The sequence below is a fragment of the Macaca thibetana genome, chromosome 5 (assembly GCF_024542745.1).
Source record: "Macaca thibetana thibetana isolate TM-01 chromosome 5, ASM2454274v1, whole genome shotgun sequence".
Taxonomy (NCBI): Eukaryota; Metazoa; Chordata; class Mammalia; order Primates; family Cercopithecidae; genus Macaca; species Macaca thibetana.
Genome location: NC_065582.1, coordinates 161,527,474 through 161,552,091, shown reverse-complemented (window position 1 = coordinate 161,552,091; position 24,618 = coordinate 161,527,474). Strand labels below are relative to the sequence as shown.

Genomic DNA, 24,618 nt, shown 5'->3' with positions numbered 1-24,618 from the left:
TTCCCTGGAATACTTTAGTGCATATTTTCTAAGGATAAAATTATTTTCTTACATAACCATAGTACAATTAACGAATTTAGGAATTTTAACGTTAATACAGTATATTAACCTACAGTTCAATTTCCCTTTAGCAATTATCCCAATATGTCCAGTATGATAAGATGCAGTTCAGGATCACGTATTTGTTTTAGTTGCTGTATCTTTTTAATTTTCAGCAGTTTCTCAAACTTTCTTGGTCTTTTATAAAAGTTGACATTTCTTTAAGAAGCACATCGTGTATGTATGTATATGTATGTCTGTATATCTTTATGTTTCTCATTTTAGTGTTATCTGATTTTTAAAAAAATGATTATATTTAGGTTATGCATCCCTGGCCAGAAATACTACATAATTGGTGTGTCCTTCTCAAGTTACCATATCCAGCAGCACACACAGTGTCCGTCATCCACCCCTCTCAGTGATGTTAATTTTGGCCACCCTGTCAGTGTGTTAGGCGTGTGGAATTTGAAATGCCCATTAGATCTGCAGGTGGAGCTGTCCGGCACGGTGTTAGTTATGTGCGACTAGCGTTCAAGGGGGAGGGGTCCAGGCTGGAAATGTGCATTTGGAAGCCATCAGCACATTGGTGTTATTTAAAGCCATGGGACTGGATGAGGTAATGAGTGTGCGTAGAGAACAGGAGCGACCTGATTTCAGAATGGGGACAATGAAGAACTAGCAAAGGAGATGGGAGAGACAGAACAACCAGAGGAGTAGGCGTCCTGCAGGCTGAGCGAAGAAGGCATTGCAAGAAGGAATGAGGGATCGGTTGACAGATGCTAAGTCAAGCAAGGGAAACACCAAGAATAGAATAGAGTCTTAGAATATTATTAGGATAGTGACCTTGATAAGAACCACCTTGAGGAGTGATGGGAACTGGTACGATACAGAATAAGCAGATGCAGAGAAGACAGCAAGTATAGCCTCTTGAGGAGTTTTGCTGTAAAGGGAGTGGCCAGTAGATGGAAGCAGAATTGTTGGGTTGTTTTCTTCTTTTTATCTTGGGAAGAACTGGAGCATGTTTATGGATGGAATGATCTAGAAGGTAAAAAATTGAGATGAGAGAGGAGAGGCTCTAAAGAGTATGAGAGAGGTGGGACCTAGTGCAGAAGGGGAAGGGTTGGAAAAGCAGAAGCAGGAGCTCATCAGTTGTGGGAGGAAAGGCTGAGAGAGGAGGGTCACAGAGGCCAGTGTATGAGCAGGTGGGAGCTGGGGGACGTTCCCTTCAAGCTGCTTTTATTATCTTAACAGGACATCTGTCATCAGCTAAGAGTAAGGATGGGGAGGCAGTGTTGGAGGTTTAAGAATACAAGGAGAGCTGTGAAGCAGCTGTCTAGTCCAGCAGGAGATCAAGGGCACTAATGGAACAGGAGGGCTCTGGGAGTGGGAAAGTGAGGCCGGCCAGCTTGACTGCAGGTCTGCTGCAGGAGTGGGGCATAGAGCAGGGGAGCAGTTAGATTTACCAGGCTTCATGAGCAAAATGAAGCAAGAGGAGCAAGGGAATTGAAGCAAGTACCAGATTAAAATGATGGCCCTTGAATCTGAACTACTTTATTCTTTTTGTTTTTGTGAGTTTCTAACACATGTACCCCTCTCCTCCCATGGCCATTTTCATGGTATTTTAGAAGGTAGAGGCTGTAGATGTGTGTGCTCAGAAGACAAAAAAACACAAGGAGAAATGGCATTGCTTTTCCTATATTTTGAAGTATTTTTTGGTTCACCATATTTGCAGAGAGCAAATATAAAATATTATGCTTTCTATGGTCACTTCTCAATATGAATGAAAGGTAGTTTAACTTATTGTTCTTTCAGGTAAGTAGAATTATTACAGGTTCCAGATGGAGAAACTGAGGCATTGAGCATTTCGATGTTGGTCTGGTGGCCTGGGATAGGGTTGAACATATTGACTGCACAAAGGAACTTTTTTTCTTTCTTTTATCATTGCTGCAAGAGGGTTTTGATTCTATTGCTTAGTAACATAAGAGATGTTTCAGTCTTTTATTCCGGGCGTTTTACTTTGTACCAAAAGGTTAATGATGCTGACCTACCTCTCCAGTGGTATTATGAAACTTAATGCTTGGAAAGGGCTTTGAGATTTGGGAATGAAAAGCACAGGTTTTTGTCTAGAGTAATTATCTTATACATGTGAGCTTAAAGAGATAGTTTAAAAAGCGATAACCCATCTCTCTATTCAGAAACAGTTTTATCAAAATGAAGATGGCTTCCATTTATATAACACTTAATTTTGGGGGGGCGTTTGTGTAAAGCCAAGGAAAATTCAACTTCTGAGATCTCAATTGTTAGAATAAAAAATCAGCTTCCAAAAATAATGGTCCATTGATATCAGAGGTAATTAATGACATAGCACAAATTTGTAATAATGGTTTTCTGTTGAAGTTGATGTTTTTTCTTCTTACTGACCAATGAGTATTTTCTTTTAAAATGAGAATAATGCTGAAAACTGTTTTTTTCTGAGTTCTTTTATTTGCAAAGTTAGAAAAGGAGTTCATGCTTTACTGAATAATAAGAAAGACTATTACACAGTTTGTGGCAAGGCTGTTGTAACCAGTTAGAATCTAAGTTATTTGCTTTATTTTTAGAATCAGTATTTTCTTTTTTGAAATTTTATTTTTAGGTATGTGTTCAATTTGTAACATCTGCTGTTCTAAAGACTTAAATGTCACCCAGATAGAATAAAATAGAACAGTAAGGATTATGATATTTCTTGATAGTTAAGCAGTGATATATGAACCCCCCACATAATAATCTTATTTCTAATTTTTTTTGTTTTTATCTCTTTAGAGTTATAGACAGTAGTATGAAAAACTTCAAAGCATTTTTTCGGTGGCTGTATGTGGGTAAGTTACATACAGTAAACTTGTATGCATTGAGTAAATGCATTTTTATTTTAACATTTTAAAAAAAGTATAGGAGTATTATCTTAGATGGTTTCAGTAAATCTAGTACAATTTCAAATACATTGAGAGAATTGTATAATGATCCCTGTTGTACCTTTCACCTAGCTTCAGCAGTTATCAACACATGGCCAGTCTTACTTTATTCATACACCCACCTCCCCACAGAAATATTTATTTATTTTTTATTAGTATATAATAAATATACATGTTTTTGGAGTACTCGTGATAATTTAATACATTCATATAATTTGTAAAGATCAAATCAGTATAATTGGAATATGTGTCACCGTAAACATTTTTCCCTGTGCTGGAAACATTCCTCACAGAACTATTAAAGCTAACTTGTAGCCTGTGTTATCCCTGTTTGCTCACTGATAGTTCACATTTTTTAACTTTTTAATGTCTCCATAGGTTAAAATAACATTTAAAAAAAAATTTGTAAGTATCAGGCACTGTTAGGTGCTAGATTTTAAAATTAAAAAAAAGAAAAAAAAATAAGAGTCCTTGGGTAGCTTATCTTCTGTTTGATTATTTAGTCTTCTGTCTTTAGATCTCTACTGTCCACTATGGTAGCCACTAGCCACATGTGGCTATTTAAGTAGATTGAAATCCTGTACAACTGTATATTTGGTTCCTCAGCCATACTGTCCGCATTTGAGGTTCTCAGCAGCCACAAATGGTTAGTGGCTGCGTGGAAGTAGAACATTTCCGTTACCACTTCTATTGTGTATTGATGTTCCAACTAAATAGAATGCAGACCACTTATAGCCTGTCTTTGTATCTTCACAATGTCTTTACATTTGGGCAGGTAGTTAATAAGTATTTATTGACTTGATATTAAATGTTTTGTATTCACTCTGCAGTATATGCATATTTTATTTAGGTCCATTTATATTGCTATTTTTGTGAACTCTCAATATCCTTAAAATAATCCAGCATGTATTTCCCTCCAACATATACAAAATTTAGTTTTAATGTAGTTTATCTCACACTTGTTGAAACTCTAAAGAGTAAAATAGAATGTAAATTACCTGTAATGTGCTGATATCCTTTAAACAAATGTCCAGATCTTCAGTTCTAATATTGTAAAAACAGACTTTATATTTTTCAACCTAACATAATTGCTTTTGTTTAAAAACTGAATGTGATCTGCATATGTTGATACTTTTTGATATTTCTGAAAACTGTACCAATACTAACCAGAATGAGGAACCAGAGTGCTTATCAGGCGGGCCTGTTTAAGATCCATGTAGTTAATTAGAATAAATTACAATACTAAAACTGAATGAGAACTTACAAGACTTTTTTTTTTGCAAAGGTAGTTTGGTTTTACTTATAATTGCTGGAGGTAATTTAGGCAGTGTCTATCCTTACTACACATTCTAACTGTAGTAAGAATCAGGATTAGAAGAGAGATGACTTACTGCTCAGTCCTTCTCATTAGAGCAGGACATTGTAGAAAGCACACTGGATTGGAGAAGTGGAGATCTACTTGTAATCCTGGCTCTGTCCCCAGTAGCTGTATAACTTTGGTTTTCTTTTTGTAAAATGTGATCTCCATGAAGGCGGGGACATCTTTTATACTGATATATCGCTAGCACCTAGGGTATGCTCCATAAGTAGTGTTTTTGGATGGAAAGAATGAGTGGAACTAGATTTTAGCTCCCCTTTCAGATAACTTAAGACGTTTAAATTAATTAAAAACAGTTATGTATTTGCAAAAGTACTTCTGACTTGCTTATTACTGACCAAATGCAATGAAGAACCATGTTCAAATACCATGCAGAAGTACATGAAACATACTTTGTCTTGACTTAGGTGGAACATAATACAAAACACATAGTACTGATGAGGACAGTCCTATGAAAGGACAAAGAGAGTCAACTACAGATACTAGATCAAAGAAAAGTACATAAATATACTGTAAGTGCGTAGCAGAAAAGACCAAGGGAAATAAACAGATGTCTTTGGTATCGTAAGACTTTGGAGGAAAGGATGGCTTGCAGATTTTAAGAGCAGAAACATCACCAGGTTAAAAGGAGGGATCCTTACACCCGTAGTCTTAGCACAGACAGCAGTTAGATTTGTCTGGAGTGGCAACAGGTTGAATTGAAGAAGAAAAAGAATAGTTTAGAATGGTTAGAACAACAATTTTGAACCTGAAAATATGAAGCAGATTAAAGTTCTGGCACCCGTTAGTTTTTGGAAGAAAAATGTTTTTGTTGGTGAAAAGCTGTGTAAAACTGAAGATTTAGTTCAGTCAAACACCTTGTCTTTGAAATGTATTTAAAATTAAAATTATGTTTGTAGTTTGCTTTTAAAGATCGTTTTTTAACTTTGTATTTCCAGCAATGTTGAGAATGACAGAAGACCATGTGCTTCCTGAGCTGAATAAGGTAGTATGTACTAGTGCATTTTCACAGTGTTCACATTGTCCTGTTTGAACTCAGCTGTGCTGGTCATCTTGGTACTCTTCCTCAGGTATTAGTTAACAGGAAGTCAGGATGTAGACATTAGATCCCTTAAGCACCACCTTTTTAAAAAAGAAATTTGCATGTTTTGTGTATTGTTTCTTCTCATAGAAATACCTTTATTATGACTATCTAAATTTATAGTTTTCATGTTTCGATAAGGTTTTATAATCCATGTAAGACAGCATCCTTGTATTCCTTACTTTGACTTCCTTAAATTTTAAATGCTTCTTATTTTCCTTGGAAATCAGGTGCTTAGATATTAGTCCCTGTGTTGAAGTCTGGTAAGCAACAGTTTCTTTCTAAAGAAAGGAAGGAAGGGTTCCTGTAAAGACTGTGACAAGCGGCGATGGAGTCTCCTTCCAGGGAAGCCTTACAGAATAGGGCGGAATTTCCACTTGATTCCTGCAGCTCACTCTTCTTCACCCCTGCTGAAACTGGTTAGATAGGTTGGGTAGTTTTGAGCCTGAAAAAATGGACAGCATTAAAATTAGCCTCGTGAACTAGATGAGAAAGGGATTCTCCACTGTCTACAACTCGTTTGCCAAGTAGATCTTTTGCACTGTGGGGGACTGGCCTTGCAAACCAGGAAAATTTCACAATAGTTGTTTTTCTGACATCACTGTTAGCTTTATTTTGGGAGGTAAAATATGTCAGTTGTTGGAAGGAATCCTAAGGTATAATTTTCTGACGGCTGAAGAACTAAATTGGGATAAATGCAGGTCATCATAAGAAGCAGGGGCCTGCACTGAAGCAGACAGCACTGTTTGCCTGCAGCCCTTAACTAAGGGTGACACACCTTATCTGGGGTCCAGTGCCCATTCCCAAAGGAGGAACCTCAGCACGTGTGGTCTTAGCACAAGGCCTGAAATAATAAATAACCTTAGGCCATAAAGAGTTTTGTAGCTATTGGATTAACTGATTGGAAGATGAGTTCACATGTTTAATTACATTCTTGGAACCCCAGGCGTTCATATTTTCACAGTCGCATAATCTATATTTCTTTGAAAGAACTTTGCCGGTTTTCCCGTGGCCTTTAGTAGATGGTGAAAATGTCACATTTACTATTATGTACCATTTATTTTATTGAGCAGCTTTCTTTTATCTTGATTTGTTTTCTTTTTGTTCCTTTTGTTGATAGATGACTCAGAAAGATATCACATTTGTTGCTGAATTTCTTACTGAACATTTCAATGAGGTAAGAAGTTGATATTTCTGTAATGCAGTTTAAAAAAAAATTGTAGTAAACCTGGGTAATGACAAGATATAATTAAATTTAACCCAATGTTATTGAAGTCCATAGCAATTACTTTTTTTAAACTGTTGAACTAATTATGTTTCTAAACATAGTCAGTAAACCAGACTTTTGTTTGTGTGTCTTATAATCTACAAAAGAAAATAATAACTGCCACTCACAGCTCTCTTGAAAAGGAAAGTTTGGGGTTTAAATTTAAGATACTTTTCTTCGTGAGTTGACTTAAGAATTAAACTATGTTTATTTTTTCCAGGCTCCAGACCTTTATAATCGAAAAGGAAAATACTTCAACGTTGAAAGAGTTGGTCAGGTATGGGCTTTGAACTCATTTTAAAACCTTAGCAGTGTTCGTCTTTGTTATCCAAAGTTTCTGGAAAGTAACACGATACCAAGTAATACAGGAGCTCTGCCCTTTTAGTAAAGTTACCAAAGAGCAGCAGTTTTTAAACATTTTGATCGGAGAACCCTTTTACATTCTTAAAAATTATTGAGGACTAAAAATACAAAAACTAACTGGGTGTGGTGGTGGACACCTGTAATCCCAGCTACTTGGGAGGCTGAGGCAGGAGAATCACTTGAACCCAGGAGGCAGAGGTTTCAGTGAGCCAAGATCAAGCCACTGCACTTCACCCTGGGCGACAGAACAAGACTGCGTCTCAAAAAAAAAAAATTATTGAGGACTAGAAAAGAGCTTTTGTTTATGCAAGTTAGCTATTGCTGATAGCATTATTAGGTATTAAAAATTAAACATAATAAAAAATTATTCCTTAATTCACTCAAAAATACAATATAATAGCCGGGCATTGAAGCTCACACTTGTAATCCCAGCTACTTGCCAGCTACTCGAGAGGCTGAGGCATGAGAATCGCTTGAACCCAGGAGGCGGAGGTTGCAGTGAGCCAAGATTGCATCACTGCACTCCAGCCTGGGCAACAGAGTGAGACTCAGTCTGAAAACAAAAGAAAAAAAAAGAATATACCCACTTACTGTTACATGTTAATATAAATACTTTTAGTGAAAAAGGATATTTTACAAAATAAAAATAATTTAGTGAAGAGTGGTAATGTTTCATATTCTTGCAAACCTCTCTGATGTCCAGCCTAATAGAAAACAGGTGGATTCTCATATCTGCTGCTACATTCAGTTTGTTTTGATATGTTTTTTTCTATAGTATCAGTGTATATGAAAAAAGTCTGGCCTCACATAGGTGTGTATATGAAAAGGGAGAAGTATTCTATTAGCTTTTTTAGATAATTGCGACTTTGCTTTATTACATCAAATCTGGACAAGTGATAATAACTTAAAGGTTCGTTTCAGCGTGGAATCTAAGATTGCATCAGTGAACATTTTTTACATTAAAATTCATTCATCTCCCTCGCACTTTGAACGGATCTTTTGCCCATGCATAATTTTGTAACATCATGCTTTGGTCATTTTGGAAATGTTGGTTCCCTGAGTCATGCAGCTGTTCTAAATGCTACCACCTTAAATAGCACCACCAATTTAATCAGAAAAGTCTTTTGTGTTGTGAAGCACACGGGCAGATGCAGGTTTTCCAAAAAAAAAAAAAAAAAAAATTTTTTTTTTTTTTTTTTTTTTTTTTTTGAGACAGGGTGCTTCTTCTGAGTACAGTGGTGCAATCATGGCTCACTGCAGCTTCCACCTCTCCCACTTGCCTCTTGTAGCTGGGCCTACAATGTAGCACATACCACCATTCCTGGCTAATTTTTGTCTTTATTTCGTAGAGACCCAACATGTTGCCCAGGCTGGTCTTGAGCTCCTGGGCTCAAGTGATACGCCTGCCATGGCCTCCTAAAGTGCAGAGATTACAGGCCTGAACCACCATGCCCAGCTTGTTTTTGCTTTTAACAGAAGTGCTTTTCCTCAAGATAACCACCATGTTTTTGTGTAGCAAAAGTGCCTATGTATAACTCTCAGTTCTGTCACACAGAATATTAAAGATTTGTACTCAAAAGTTGAAAATAAAGTTAATAATTTAATGACTTCGTTAAAGATAAATGAAAGTATGAGTATGTGACAGAAAAAGAATACAGTGACTGCTGGTATGATTTGGAACCACTACCGTGATTCTTGACTGAGACACAGTTTTCCCTACCATCAGTGCAGATGTTAGCCCAGTGTAAAGGGCAGGTGACATCTACATTTTTATAAAACTAGTATTGACTTTGTGGATCCCCAAAAGCATCTTGGGGATTCCCAGGGGCCTGTGGACCTCATTTGGAGAATAACTGCCATAGAGTATATTGACAGTATATTGACAGTTGGTAACTTATGAAACTAATTTATAATTTGCATATATAAAATTAAAATATGTTTATGAAAAACACAATTTAAGTTCGATTTGTGGTCTCTCTACATCTACAACATAGTAATCTTAATATATTGCAGTTTGTTTAGTTGCTTGACTAATTAATTCTGCCACATACACATAGCAGATTTTGGCTACCTCACTTAGAATAATAGTAATGCACTTTCAGAGGACTTGGCAGTAAAACAAAGTAGCTTGTTAAATTAAAAAGTGTTAAATATGAACAGATTTTAGACTGTAATTCTTCAATTTACTAAACTTAACTTTTTTTTTGTCTTTTACTTTTTTTCTTTTTCCATTTTCCCTTCCAGGTATGGAAGGGGAATAAGTTTATTAAAAATAAACTTAAATTTCTAATTCTGTATTTCTAGTACTTGAAAGATGAAGATGATGATCTTGTGTCACCCCCTAACACAGAAGGAAACCAGTGGTATGACTTTCTTCAAAATAGCAGCTACCTTAAAGGTATTTCATGAACCAACCAAAAATAAACATGATTTGGGCCATGTTTATTTTTATTTAAGACTAGGTCTTGAATAAACAGTTTTGCTGAAAACTTGCTGAACACTTATCTAAGTTTATTAGACTTATTTTTATTTAATTATAGGAACAGCAAAATAACCAATCGTGTATGACATCATCATGATAGATAGACACTCTGAAGTTAACTATGCTATAGCAAGATTGCTTATTCCTAAGTATTCTTATTTAAGTGTTTTGCACCCTGTAAAAAATAGGATTTTGAGGAGAAACTATAGAGCCAAATAGTGAGAAAAGTCTTTTTTGCCAATTCCAATTTATTATCTTCTAAAAGCACAGTGATGCTCAACTGTATTCTCGGGTTGTAGTTTCGTGTGTATGTGTGTGTACTGTTATGCCTTTCATTTTCTAGGATGTCAGAATGTTAATACAGTAAAGCTGTCCAGCATTATGAGGGATGCAGCACATAATAGCAGCCATTAAATATACCAGCACATCTTACTATTTTAGATGAAAATATTTTAAAGCTTGTATTTCTTTGCTGTCTGAAAGAATAATCTGACCAGATTTAGCAATTTCTTAGATCTTTAAGGTAGTAACTAACATTTATGGGTTGCTTAATCTGCCGTATATACACACAATACCTGCTTCAGTCTTCACAAGATTCTGTGGGTAGATACTTGGTATCCCCATTGACTAATGAGGAAACAGAAGGTTAGAGAAGCCTGGGATCACACAAGCTGGTTAGTGATGGAGCTAGGATTCTGTTAATGTGAAAGCCTGAGGTTTTAACTAGACTAGCAGTACAGGTTGAGCATCTTAATCCAAATGTCCAAAATCTGAAATAAATGCTCCAAAATCGAAAACTTTTTGAGCACCGACATGACACCACAAGTGGAAAATTCCCTACCTGACCTCATATGATGGGTCCCAGTCAAAGTGCAGTCAAGACTTTGTTTCAAGCACAGAATTATTAAATATATTGTATAAGATGTACATGAAGCATAAGTGAATTTCGTGTTTAGACTTGAGTTCCATCCCCAAGATACCTCATTATGTATATGCAAATATTCCAAATTCCAAAAAAATCCAGAACACTTCCGGACCTAAGCGTTTTGGATAAGTGAAACTCAACCTATAGTCATTTCTGCCACTTCTGTTTGGTTGCTGCTTCTGTGAATGAATGAATGCATGAATGAGGGAGAGAATTCTTTGATGCCCAGAACTTTACATATGGTCCAAATTCTTTTTCAAAGCAGAACCTATTTTGTATTGCCGGAGAGTCTTGAGGTCAGTAGGGAGATGCATTGGTGCAAGCTGGCTATTGAATGGAGGGAGGATATGGGTACAGGAGATGCTACTCATTTACTGTATTTAATCAGGATGCCCAGGGAGTAAGGCAGGATGTCTGTGGAGGGCCAGTGGCGGTGTGTCAAGAGTAGTGGCACCTGGACCCTGTTGCTCTTTTGGCTATTATTGATCTAGGGAACTTTGCCAGGCTGAAAATAGGTCCTACTCTCTTTTTTTCCCCCCACATCTTATGTGTCTGAATAAGAAAGGCCTGATCTTAGCTACAGACCTGATGGAACTCACTATTGAGTTCCACACTGAATTCCAGTGAGGAAATATCAGTGCAACTGTTTTCTTACACTGCAAAAATCAAGTGCTAAGTACTTGATCTGTGTAGTTTCTTTAGGGTACATGGGTCAGTATTGTGTAATGGGTAAAAGCTGGTGCTCTGGAAGCTGGATTGTCTGGGTTGGAATCTGCTCTCCTGCTTCGTAGTAATGTGGCTGAGAGCAAGTTGCCTAACCTCTCTGTGCCATAGTTTCTCATCTGTAAAAAGAAGGTGGTAATAATGCCTCCCTCAAGAAACTGGTGTGGAGATTAAATAAATTAATCTGCGTAAGCACTTAGACTAATGCCTGGCACTTAGCACAGAAGCAGTCTGTAGGTTTGCATCTGAGCGGTTTTTACTCAGTGTTTCTGACAACAAAATGAGAGAGACTTTTTTCCTCCTGACACCAACCAATTTTGACACCAACCAATTTTGACACCAACGGGGTGTCCTACAATTCAATCCCGACGCTAATTACAGACAGCGCAGACCTCACAGGATAAGGGCGCAGTCCCAAAAGACTGCCCTCGAGTCAGATGTCAGGTCTCTAGATCACCCACATCTCTTGGGTAGCCATGCTTGTTGTCAGACTTGACCATAAGGTCAAGAGTTCCCAGAACTTTCCTCCCTTTCAGGTTGGATAGTTTTGCTAGAATGACTCACAAAACTCAGGGAAACATTTAATTTTTGTTTACCAGTGTATTGTAAAGAATATGACTCAGGAATAGCCACATAGAAGTGCTATATCAGGCAGGGTATAGAGGGAAAGGAGCAGAGCTTCCATGCTCTCCCAGCACCTGGACATATTCACCACCGAGAAAGTTCTCTGAACCTCATTGTCCCAGTGTATTTATGGAGGTTTCGTTATGTAGACATGATTGATGAAGTCGTTGACCGTTGGTGATTGAACTCAACCTCCAAGCCCCTCTCTCCTCCCTGGAGGCTGGCAGGTGGAGCTGAAAGTTCCAAACTTCTAATCAAGGCTTGGTCTTTTTGGTGGCCAGCCCCTATCCTAAAGCTGTCTAGGTGCCAGCCAAGAGTTGCCTCACTAAAACAAAACATGGTAGTCATAGCACGTTGGGAGGGTGAGGTGGACAGATCACTTGAGATCAGGAGTTCCAGACCTGAGCAACATGGTGAAACCCTGTCTCTACTAAAAATTAGCTGGGTATGGTGGTATGCACTTGTAGTCCCTTTACTCGGGAGACTGAGGCAGGAGAATCGCTTGAATCCGGGAGGCAGAGGTTGCAGTGAGCTGAGATTGCACCATTGCACTCCAGCCTGGGCAACAGAATGAGACTCTGTCTTTAAAAAAAAAGAAAATGTTCCTGTCACCTTTATCACTCAGGAAATTCCAAGGGTTTTGGAAGCTCTGTTCTAGGAACTGGAAACAAAGATCAGTGTCTTTCTGTGATACCATAGCATCTGTCACTTTGAGAACTTAAAATGTTAATGTGATTATAATTCATTTTATCCAGCATGACTTTATCTAAGGGAGGGCCTACAAAGCACAGTGGAAGAGGGTGGGCATTAGAGTCAGACTTGGGTTTGATTGATAGATCTAGATACTTAGTTATTTTCACACTGGGCAGTTGCCTAAACCTGTTGAGCTTCATTTTTTTTTTTTTCATCTGTAAATTGGAGAATATGGTGTTTACTTCATATGGCTATTGTAAGCAATAAAAGAAAACAAAACTTATTTTAGAAACCTAGCACAGCAGGTGTAAGTGCTAAATTATATATTATTTTTTCCTGATAAAGTAATCTTTTAAAAAGTAAAGAGCTTATTTATATAGAGCTAGTTTCCAGTCTCTTGTTTTTGAGACTCTTAAAAAACAGTGCTGAGCAGTACTGGACTGCTGTTGTCGTTTCACTGTGGCAAAGAATAGAAGAATGAGCTGTATTTCATCATGTATTTGATGGTTCCCAAATCATTCCTTTCTTCTTAGAGCCAGCAGAGACCTACAGTTGGATTTTGGTGAGTCTAAGCTTGTAGTGAGAGAGATTGTTTTTAGTGAGCTGTCAGTGGGGGTTGATGAAAGGCAGAAGGCCATGGTCGTTTTTAATGAGGTCGTGTGAAAATCCAATGAAGTGGTCAGTGGAAATTCTACCTTGAGATAAACTGTGCAGACTGGCTCTAATGTTAGATTATTTTCTTCTAATTATAAGTTTGCTATAGCTTCTTTTATTTTTGTTTCTGTTTTTGTTTGAAACCAGAAAGTCCTTTGCTGTTTCCTTATTATCCTCGAAAATCATTGCATTTTGTGAAAAGGCGGATGGAGAATATTATTGATCAGTGTTTGCAAAAGCCAGCAGTAAGTTTAAAAGAAATGCATGTCTTTATGTAGGAGCAATAGTGTCTACAGTATGTGGCTCACTTAATGTAAACCATCTTAATTTTTAGAATGAACTATGAAAATGTTGATATTCAACTGTTTTTGGTTAAGAAAAATAACAATTTCATATGGTTCAACCTAATACTCCAACTTAAGTTTCTTACACACACACGTGTGTGTGTGTGTGTGTATAAAGATTACTAAAGGTGTTGACATCTTGAGTATTTTATTTGTTCCCAGAAGAAGTTCATTGTAAACAGTCTTGGTTACAGAGCTGATGTGTCTCTGTTTACTACTGAAGGATGTGAATGAATGGTTGTTATGAGACCAGAGGCAGGTGGTCTTAAACCTGCCATGTGCTTAGCACCAAGGTCCTTTTCAGCTCAGAATTTTCTCTCTTTTTCCTTACTGTTACAATTGTCATTAAAGTTTTTTATGTACAAGGTTTGGTGATATAGGCGATTTTTTACTACATTTGAACAGTGATGGTCAGTCACTTTCTGTAGAGTTACCTGTGTGCATAGTAATGCTCTAATTATATTTTAAAATCTTATTTTATATAGGATGTAATTGGAAAATCGATGAATCAAGCAATCTGTATTCCATTGTATAGAGATACCAGAAGGTAATTCTGTTTACCTATTGGGTGGTGTAATTCAGCATCCAATTTAAATTTTTCTCATTTCTTTTTCCTTTTTATTTTAGTGAGGATTCTACACGTAGATTGTTCAAATTTCCTTTTCTGTAAGTATGTTTCTTCTCTATCTTGAGTGAACAGTACAATTTCGTTTTATCCATCAATAGTTAAAAAATATTACAATTTTTTTTTCTTAGGTGGAATAATAAAACTTCAAATCTACATTATCTTCTTTTTACTATTCTAGAAGATTCACTTTATAAAATGTGCATCTTAAGGAGACATACGGATATTTCCCAGTAAGTATTAATCTGAAGTTTGACTCAGAGAGAGGAGTTTATTATTTTTAAGAATAAAGCATACAGCCTTCCAGCATTTCAGATTTTAAACTACCTTGTGACTTTTAGATTTGTCATGTAATTGTTAGTTTTCATGTCATTAAGAGTAACACTGAATTAGGAAGTTATATGATCTTGTTCCAGATTATTTTATTTTTATTGGCATATAGTCATCGTATGTAGGACTTTTTTTTTAGAGTTAGGAAAAATATGACAGCTCAGAATATTATATCTCATTTTTTAGAAGTTAAAAGCTTACAGAAAGTTAAAAGTTAAAGAAGTTTTAACTTTTTAGTAGTTAAAAACTTCTAAAAGTGGCTGCCTTATAGAAATGATTTTTGCCTAGGGTTTAGTATGCTTTTCATTAAACAAGAGGCCTTGCCTAACAGAGACTTACTCAGAAATTCAAAGTAGAAGTTCTGAAAAATAAATCATATTTAGAATGCCATTGGTATCTTAAAAATGATTTTAAATCCGAATTTGAAGAAAATGTTGAGACCAAGATGTAACCAAAAAGAAAGAATTTGGTTATTTCTATTCCAAATGCCAAATGTCTTTGGATAAATCTGTTTACTTTGGTGACTGTATGATTTTAAACCAAGTTGGTTTATCTGTCTAGGCGTTTAAACCAGTTCTCAGTGTTGTAGAGAAGTAAATGTACTGACCCTGACAATCGTGTTCTTTTAAGTGTTTGGATTATTGACTATCCAGGTTGTTCCACTGAGTCTTTTTTTTCCCCTCTTCTTTCTTGGAGATCCGTGAGTAATGGACTAATTGCTATTAAATTTGGGAGCTTTACATATGCCACAACGGAAAAAGTCAGAAGAAGGTAAGTCTTGAATCTTGTTTGGGTGATGTGTGTATATGTTTAGGAATCGGGCCAGATCGGTTACGGTGATAATATAGGTAAAAGGGCTTTGTCACTTCCCACATCGAGGGCAGGATTCTTTGTGTATTTATACATAGAGAATGATTTGACTTGTGATTGAATAGAACCTTACTGCCCTGCAGTTTATGTCATATGGTTTCGTATAATTACTCCCAAGCTCCCTGTTGACAAAGAAAGTAATGTGGTTCCCGTGGGCAGATGGCCTGCGGGGCTGAAGTTCTTGTTATGACCAAAAAAATTATGAGGTGATGCCATTCTCAGTGATGGGAGATTTTCTTAGGATTCAAAAGGGTAACAGTACCTAAGCCATCCCTGAGGCTTCGCAAGGGAAAGAAGTGACTAATCATAGGCTGATCTTTTTCTCACTTGTTTCCTCACATAAAAGAAGTTTTTTTAATGATAAAGTCTTTGGAGTTGCTGTGCCTATTTTTCATGTGTAGTATCTTATTTTTATTTCTCAGTCTAGTCAACTCTGTTTGCTGAACGTGTATATAAGGTGTCATTCATAGAATTTCCACAGGCTTAATTTCTATGTCATTCATAGAATTTCTTAAGGCCTAACCATCGATGGCCAGGGGTTTTCTAGAACTGAAACAACTTCACAGATTTTGGGGGGTCATGATTACCCATTTTTAAGATTTGGTTATACATGTGAATAATCAGTACAAAAAATAACTGATTTTAATACAAACCAATGGTATATTTCAAATGTTACTGTACAGAATGTCACTTAATTTTAAAATTTTTTCTGCTTGCTGCCAGTATGACATGCATACAGTATTTTCTCGGCAGTCATGATCATCTTTGATATAACGAAACTTATTTTAATTCTAGCATCTACAGTTGTTTAGACGCCCAGTTCTATGACGATGAAACTGTGACAGTGGTTCTCAAAGACACTGTAGGACGCGAAGGAAGAGACAGACTCTTGGTCCAGCTGCCATTGTCTTTAGTATATAACAGTGAAGATTCTGCAGAATATCAGTTCACTGGGACTTATTCTACAAGGTAACTGGTAAAATTGTCTTTTTGATATTACAGTTAAATATTTTTTAATGCACATTATAAATTCCAACCTTTCAGGCGTGCTAGATAATGGTTATTTCATTACTAGGGGTAACCACAGAGGTAGCTGAGCAGAAGTGCTCCAATTTTTCATTCAAAATATGCTGGCCTTAATAGCTTTTTTTATCCCTTCGCTTTACTAGTAAATCAGGAAGTATTTGCTGGAATCAAGGTGGGGAATTATTTGGAGTGGAGAATGGGACTTCTTTTAGTTACGTTTTCAAGGATTGCATTAACCCTAGTTGGTTGGAATTAGTTATTTTTGATTTGCCTTCAGTATTTTCCTTCCAGAATTAAGACCTCAGTGCCCATGTGGGAAGTATACTGTCCATTCCAAGAGATGGCTTTAACTGAGACTTAAGTAAGCAGATCTCTAATTTAAAAATGTATCCATATGCTTTCCTTGAAAGGGAGTCAGAAACCTTGCTAAAATGATATTCTGCCTATTTGGAATTGCAGTATTTTCTTTTTTTTTTTGAAACAGAACTTGTGTCTGTCACCCAGGTTGGAGTGCAGTGATGCAATCATAGCTCATTGCAGCCTTAAACTCATGGGCTCAAGTGACCCTCCTGCATCAGCCTCTCATAGCTGGGACTACAGGCATGTGCCACCTTGTCTGGCTAATTTTATTTTATTTTTTACAGAGATGGAGTCTCACTCTGTTGGCCAGGCCGGCCTTGAACTCCTGGACTCAAGCAGTCCTCCCACCTTGGCCTCGCAAAGTGCTGAGATTCCAGGCATGAGCCACTGTGCCCAGCCAGAATATAGAATATGGAATTTTTATAGAATATTATATCACAGCTCTTTTTTTAATACAACAGTTGCTAAAATTATATTGGAAGTGGAAGTATGAGTAGAAGTCAAAGCCATAATTGACCCTAATACCACCTGTAGCAAACTAGGGAGGAGAAGATCCTCTTTTCATTCCTGGGTGGGTTTTTTCCCTCTTTAGGCTAGATGAACAATGTAGTGCTATTCCCACCCGTACCATGCATTTCGAGAAGCATTGGAGATTACTGGAAAGTATGAAAGCACAGTATGTTGCTGGGAATGGTTTTCGAAAAGTATCCTGTGTGGTAAGTGTTTACAGATCGTTCAGCAACTAAGAAATTACAAGAAGTAACATTGCTTCTTTGGAACCTTCATCAAATACATGACATGTAAGGTCCTTTTGTGCAAATATTTTTGCTGTGATTTATAGCTTGTATTGATTATGGTCATGTGGACTTAGCTATTCTCTCGTTCTGATAAAGCTTACTAAGCAGTTAATAATAATTCTAGATTTTAATCTCATGAAATTGCCACTGTTGTTATGTGGAGACCTTTTTATACAAAATGAAGGCTGAGTTTATTGATTTTGTTGTAAATTGATGGGAATATGTTTCCTATAAAACCATTCTTTGATTCAGACTTCTGATTTCTAATTCCTTATATATGATATATTAGTTAAGCCATTAATTTAAAAGTGCTTTTATGGCCTTTCTTTTTTAGTTAAGCTCAAATCTTCGTCATGTGAGAGTATTTGAAATGGACATAGATGATGAATGGGAGCTCGATGAGTCTTCAGATGAAGAGGAGGAGGCTGGTAATAAGCCTGTAAAAATAAAGGAAGAAGTGTTGTCGGAGTCAGAGACAGAGAACCAACAAGCTGGTGCTGCTGCTTTCGCTCCGGAGATAGTCATTAAAGTGGAAAAACTTGACCCTGAGCTAGACTCTTAATCTAGCTTGCCATTGTTGTGTGTGTAATTATGGCCAGAAGGACATAGGAGATGGACTAAGATGTCTTGGACCACCTTTAATTTTCTTTGTGTAACAAAGAAATAAACAGTAAATTTTATTTTTTCATATTCTGCTTCATCTTCTCTTAGTGATACAGTCACTCTGATAGACTTTATTTTTTCTGAGATTTATCTTTAATGCTATGTGCAGAACTAGTGTTTAAAGAAAACAGGGCCAGGCATGGTGGCTCACACCTGTAATCTCAGCACTTTGGGAGTCTGGGTGGGTGGCTCACTTGAAGTCAGGAGTTCAAGACCAGCCTGGCCGACATGGCAAAACCCAACTCTACTAAAAATACAGAAATGAGCTGGGCGTGGTGCACACACCTGTAATTCCAGCCACTTGGTAGGCTGAGGCATGAGAATCGGTTGAACCCGGGAGCCAGAGGTTGCAGCGGGCTGAGATCATGCCATTGCACTCCATCCAGCCTGGGTGACAGAGTGAGACTGTGTCTCAAAAAAGAAAGAAAGTGAACAAATTGAATGTGAAGAAAAAGTCTAATATTTTCTGTCAGAAGGGTAGGTATCAGGAATTGTTTCTGTATCAGGAAGAAATTACATTGAAATAGTCATTCGTCACTGGAAATTTTAATGCATTTAGTATTTTAAAACTATAGACAACATTCCTGTTTTTCCAACTCCCCTTCTAGTTTATTTTGGATCTCCAGAATGATTTTAAAATTACGTTTTTAGAATAAATTATACTGATTTACTGTAATGCTAAACCAAAGGATGGATCCTGTCTTTTATAGTTTAAATAACAAACACTGCTTGACACCTACATGGTTATCTTTTCTCATTCTGTCCCTGCATTTGAGCTCTGAGTTATTTGAATCAGCAGTGCTTAGATGTGCCCTTTTACCTTTTCAGACTTGGTCAAGGACATACAGTAGCTGTCTGGTTGACTCCTTGAGAGAGTGAGAAATAATGGGGTAACTAAATGTTATCTAGCATTAGTGCAGATAAGCTACTGTGGATTTCCTAATGCCCGTTCATTCCTAAAGTACAATAGTATTCTTGTGTGGCTTTCAAAGAGATTAATTTAATGTATGAATTCCACTATCAGTTCATTGATAGTCACTTTTTAAAGCTTAGGTATCTTTAGGCAGGAGGACATACTATAACCAGGTGAATAGGTAGCTACAGGGTTGCAGTGTCATTTGTCTATTTAATAGGTAGCTGTTTCTGAGTACTCCAGGGTACCTCTGTGAATGGAAGCCACTGTTGGGTGACGCAGTATTTAGGACTGTGATCAGGAGGCTGACTATATTGGTCTGTAGCCTTGCATATGATAGGCCTTAAACTCGATTAACAAATGTACGTAAATATTTACTGATGGTTGAGCATTGTTCTTGGTGTAGTGCAGAATGTCTTGAATTAGCTTTTGTGAGCAAGAAAGGTGAACTGTCAGATGACATTACTGAAAAATTATAGGTTGTGGGTATGTAGAGCATTTTTAGAATGAATGCATTGTGCAAATTTACCACATAACATTTAAAGAGCTTTAATGGATTTTAGGAACCAATAATTGTAGCCTGATCTTAGAAAGAACGACAATTTCACAATCAGCAACGAGTTATTTATTAGTTAGTAATTTGTCCTTTGTGACCTCAGCATTAGATTTACAAAGATTTTTTGATACATACACATTTGCTTTCTGTGGTTCCAGCGTAGACATAAAATATGGGAGAATTGGTTTTTCAGTAATGGTTTTAATATGTATAGCAAATAGGAACTAGAATTGTATTAAAGTGAAAAAGTTTAAATTGACATCTGAATCTCTTTAAGTTTTAATAAGATGCATAGAGCAGAGAATTTATTGTATTTTTAGATACATGCTCTAATTCTTGACACCATTAGGCATTTTGCTTTTTTAAAAGAAATTTAATTTTTAATTTTTGTGGGTACATAGTAGGTGTGTATATTTATGGGGTACATGAGATATTTTGGTACAGCATACAATATAGATACTTTGCTTTTAATATGTAAAACAATTTGATCATTATACACTGACTACTTTTAGTATGTTTAGCTGCAGATGCTGAATTTGAGCTTTGAATTTAGTGAGCAGCAAGTGAAGGGTGGGAATGTGAGGCCCCTGGGAAGAGGAGCCTCCAGGTCCTGGCTCTTGTGGATCTTGGCACTTTGTCTCCATGAAGTGTGGTAATTGAGTGCCTCAGGGTTTAAGGACTAATGAGGGGTACTTGTAGAACACTGTGGTTAGCGCATGTGAGATACCCAATAAAGACTAGCACTTCTATTTACAATATTCTGTTTTTTGCTGACATAAATTCTGTTGATTTTTTTAGAAACTTAACTAGCCTCTTTTTTGGCCAGACTTGATAGAACTATAATAGAATTCTAATTCTCTGGCTTAGTAGGGTTTTTTTTGTTGTTGTGTTCTTGATTTTTTTCCAATGTAAAAATTGTACACTTAGCAAAATGCTAAAATATTCTGTCTTCTTAATTTGGAACATTTGAATGTAAATGTGAAGAAAACTATTATGGTACAGCCTTGAGTTTATGATGCCGTAACTAGGGGAATTTATATATATCTGAGTTGATCTAAATATTTTCCCATTCTTGAGGGAAGTCCAGCAAGCAGACATGCGCTAAACACTTCTTTCTAAAGGATGCTATAATTGAAATCATGGGTTGCATTTCACCAGGAGCAAATCAGTTTCTTTGACACCTCTTGAAGTTGCAATGTTGTGATTATCTACAGACTGTTTACATTTACTAGAACCTACAGTTGACTATCCAGCATAATATTTTGAGTCCTCACTGAGCACAAGGAGATAGTACTTAGGATTATACTAAATCAAGGTCACAAAAACCTTATAATATGAGAGCAAATAACATATTAGCATAGAAATGATCTCTTATGGGAAATATTCAGTTCAGAAACTCGATTATTAAATGGACCTGGGAAATGATTTGTTAATGTGGTTGATAGCCAATGTTTACTTTCCACTTCTTGTTCTGAGGAAATGAAAATTTCTAGAACAGGATTTCTCATGAAGCACACACTAGTACATTAGAAGTGCCAAGGCCAGTGATTTAAAATGTATGGATTTTACCCTGCGCCTACTCAATCAGAAGCTGAGGGTGAGGCCAAGACTACATTTTTAACCAACTCACTTGATCATTCTTACACCCACTAAGCTTGAGAAACATTATTTTTCTATGAAAGCTGTGTTTTAGAAATTAGATGGTTATAATTTCTTAGTTGTAGGTTCATAAGCTGTTCCCTTGGATGCAATGAAAATTGATGTATTTTTTTTCTTTAAAAATGACCCTAGCTGGTGGTTAATTACACATGCAAGTTGCTCACACTTCAATAAATCTGTTTAAATGATGGTGAGCATAATTGTACCCCAACTCCCTCTCTGCACTGCACCATTGTAATGGATCCCTTAGGGCCACATTTCAGCCCTAACAAGATTATGTTCAGCCAAGTGGGAGATAGTTGGGTATGTATGGGCTGTGCTGGTAATAAGCCATTCTAGTTAATAAATGTCACCTTTTCTCTGGTGTGTGCAGTCAGACTGAACTCACTGCTCGAGATACGAGGTGTAATGTGTAGTTACCACAGTACGGATGATAAATCTGTCCCACAACATGGCTATAAGTGAAACTTACGTTTACCAGCTTGTTATGTTTTAAGCAGTAAAACAAGACAAGTTTGTTGTTTGTGCTTCCTGCCATCAGATTTATGACTGAAAACTTTAGGGACTGTTTTTCTTCATTTCTGCATTCCTGATTCCTGTTACAGAGTGAATATTACTCTTTCAAGTGATATTTCTGTCCACTGTTCGGATAGTAAAACTGAGTGGAGCCCAAACTGGAAGAGTGGCCCGCTTGCTGTAAACGAGCCTCGTGATTGTCAACATTTTCATGATACTACAAAACTTGCTAACCTTGAGAATATGTTACTTCCCTTTTTCCTTTCCACCATTTACTCTGTCCTGCCAAATTGTTGCAGGAAGACATTCAAGCATTAAAAATATTTATGGGCCTGGCATGGTAGCTCACGCCTAAAATCCCAACAATTTGGGAAGCCAAGGCGAGTGGATTGCTTGAGCTCAGGAGTTTTGGCAGTATGGCAAATCCCGTGTCTATAAAATACAAAAATTAGCGGGGCATCGTGGCGCATGCCTACAGTCCCAGCTACCGAGGAGGCAGAGGTGCAAGTGATTGAGCCTAGGAGGTCGAGGCTGCAGTGAGCTCTGATTGTGTCACTGCACTCCACCGTGGATGACAGAGACCTTGTCTCAAAGAAATTATATGTATGATATGTATATATATATTTCCTTGTTCTCTTGGGATGGAAGGTTAAGATCTAGCGGCAGAGTGTGGATAGCAGAGGGGCTGGCTGAGACCATTGTTCAGGGGTCCTGCAAGGTGTAGGGCCTACTTTCTCCACTGAAGAAGGAGGAGACTAAATGGCCCAGGTGGCAGGAGGACACCCAAGAGACCAGTTCAACAGACATCTTGCAGGCTAGAGTAGTCAGGCATGTCAGATGCTACGGAGGAACAGTGGGATGGAAAATTGCCCGTGACCTCTGAAAAGCTGCACGTCAGTTGTGACCCTGATAGAAACTTGGAGGCATGTTGAGGACAGCAGCCCCATTGAAATGGGTGTAGAATAGATGTGAGTCAGTGGAGGCCAAGTGGAGGCAACTCTGGAGGATTTTGCTGTCGGGGGCACAGAGACGGAGTGGTGGCAGGGGAGGGAAATGGCACCAGAGAACTTTTTTTTAAAAAAGATGGATGATACTAGGCATCTTTATTCATCAGTACGAGTGAGCGACCAAAGAAGGAGAAATTGAGCATTCTAGAGTAAAAGAAGATATGTGAAAGAGATTCTTGAGAAGGCTAAAAGGGCTAGGGCCCAGTGACCAATGCAGAGATCGGGCGTCGGGTGGTGGAATATGATTTTCTTCCACCCTAATGGGAGTCTGTGGGGACAGATGCTGGTGGGTGCAGCCCTGGGTGACAGGTGTAGCATTTTTCCCTCGGGGAGAGGCGTTCAGGTCTTTATGGAGAGTGATGAGGAAAGGAGAGGTAGAAAGTAGGTGTCTCAAATTGGAAAGTGAGAGAATTGTGGAGTTTTAGAGGGATAGAAAGGAAGAGGCTATGACTAGTGAAGGAAAATTGGCAGTCTTAGAGAGGTGGTGAAGTCTCTGATGACAGATATAACCATGGCAGTTGGCAGCTGTTATTGGTGTGAAGGAGAAAGTCACGAGCCAAGTAGATTCAGAGCTGAGTGGCCGGGATTTTGTATGGCTCATCTGTGTGGCTGTTAAAGTTGCAAAAAAGATGGAGACGATAACAGTGAGTTGGGTCCTGAGGTCACCAGTGAATGAGGAGGCATCAGTGGGGGTTTGAGAGGGGAAGGAAAAACTGCTTCCAAGACTCTTGGTACCTTGAAAGACCCAGAGGAGGGTCAGGCACCTACCTAGTCAGTCAGTAGCAAGGCTGGGATCTAAGCCCAGGTGGACTGGACTGCCCTAGAGGAGCTCCTAGCAGACACCTGTGGTTAGAAAGGACATGGGAGGCCGGGCGCGGTGGCTCAAGCCTGTAATCCCAGCACTTGGGGAGGCCGAGACGGGCGGATCACGAGGTCAGGAGATCGAGACCATCCTGGCTAACACGGTGAAACTCCGTCTCTACTAAAAATACAAAAAAACTAGCCGGGCGAGGTGGCGGGCACCTGTAGTCCCAGCTACTCGGGAGGCTGAGGCAGGAGAATGGCATAAACCTGGGAGGCGGAGCTTGCAGTGAGCTGAGATCCGGCCACTGTACTCCAGCCTGGGTGACAGAGCGAGACCCCGTCTCAAAAAAAAAAAAGAAAGGACATGGGAACAGGATAAAAAGACTAAGCCAACCTGCAAGCGTGGCCACTGCGTTTGAATCCCTGTCTACTATAGGTTAGTGCTCCCCACACCTGGGAGGTAAGACTAAGGGCTCTAATGGTGGTAGACTTTTTAATTTAATTTTATTTTATTTTATTTAAATTAATTTATTTTATTTAGTTTAGTTTTTAGTTTAGTTTAGTTTAGTTTGACAGGATCTTGCTCTGTCACCCAGGCTTCAGGCTGAAGTGCAGTGGCATTAACACAGCTCACTGCAGACTTGACCTTCTGGGCTCAAGCAATCCTCCTGAATACCTCAGATTAGCAGGATGTGCCACCATGCCTGGCCTTTTTTTTTTTTTTTTTTTTTTTTTTTTTTTTTTTTTAAGTGACGGGGTCTTACCATGTTACCCAGATTGGTTTTGAAACCCTGGGCTCAAGAAGTTGTCCCACCTCAGCCTCCCAAAGTGGTTGGACTACAGGTGTGAGCCACCACACCTGGCCTTCTTTCTTCCTTTCTTTTTAACCCCAAGGCAGGGAGAAGTGGTCAGTTCTGATTATTTTAAATCTGGAACCAGTAGCAATCCCCAGGTGTTCTAGGAAGGGG

At 38.0% G+C, this 24,618-nt stretch overlaps 1 protein-coding gene across 2 annotated transcripts in view; it reads left to right on the top strand.

Annotated features, from left to right (window-relative positions):
• Positions 1-18,220, top strand: part of ANAPC4 (anaphase promoting complex subunit 4) — a 40,413-nt gene extending 22,193 nt beyond the window's left edge. The window contains exons 17-29 of one of the 2 annotated variants that reach the window (XM_050790678.1): positions 2,842-2,897; positions 5,307-5,353; positions 6,570-6,626; positions 6,937-6,993; positions 9,384-9,477; positions 13,328-13,425; positions 14,010-14,071; positions 14,152-14,190; positions 14,281-14,382; positions 15,176-15,250; positions 16,145-16,318; positions 17,328-17,451; positions 17,867-18,220. In XM_050790678.1, the coding sequence (XP_050646635.1) occupies positions 2,842-2,897; positions 5,307-5,353; positions 6,570-6,626; positions 6,937-6,993; positions 9,384-9,477; positions 13,328-13,425; positions 14,010-14,071; positions 14,152-14,190; positions 14,281-14,382; positions 15,176-15,250; positions 16,145-16,318; positions 17,328-17,451; positions 17,867-18,094 (1,213 nt within the window). In that variant the 3' untranslated portion in view covers positions 18,095-18,220. Of the gene's footprint in view, positions 1-2,841; positions 2,898-5,306; positions 5,357-6,569; positions 6,627-6,936; positions 6,994-9,383; positions 9,478-13,327; positions 13,426-14,009; positions 14,072-14,151; positions 14,191-14,280; positions 14,383-15,175; positions 15,251-16,144; positions 16,319-17,327; positions 17,452-17,866 lie in introns of both variants that reach the window. The other variant, XM_050790677.1, reaches the window with a different exon arrangement.
• The last annotated feature ends 6,398 nt before the right edge of the window (positions 18,221-24,618 follow it).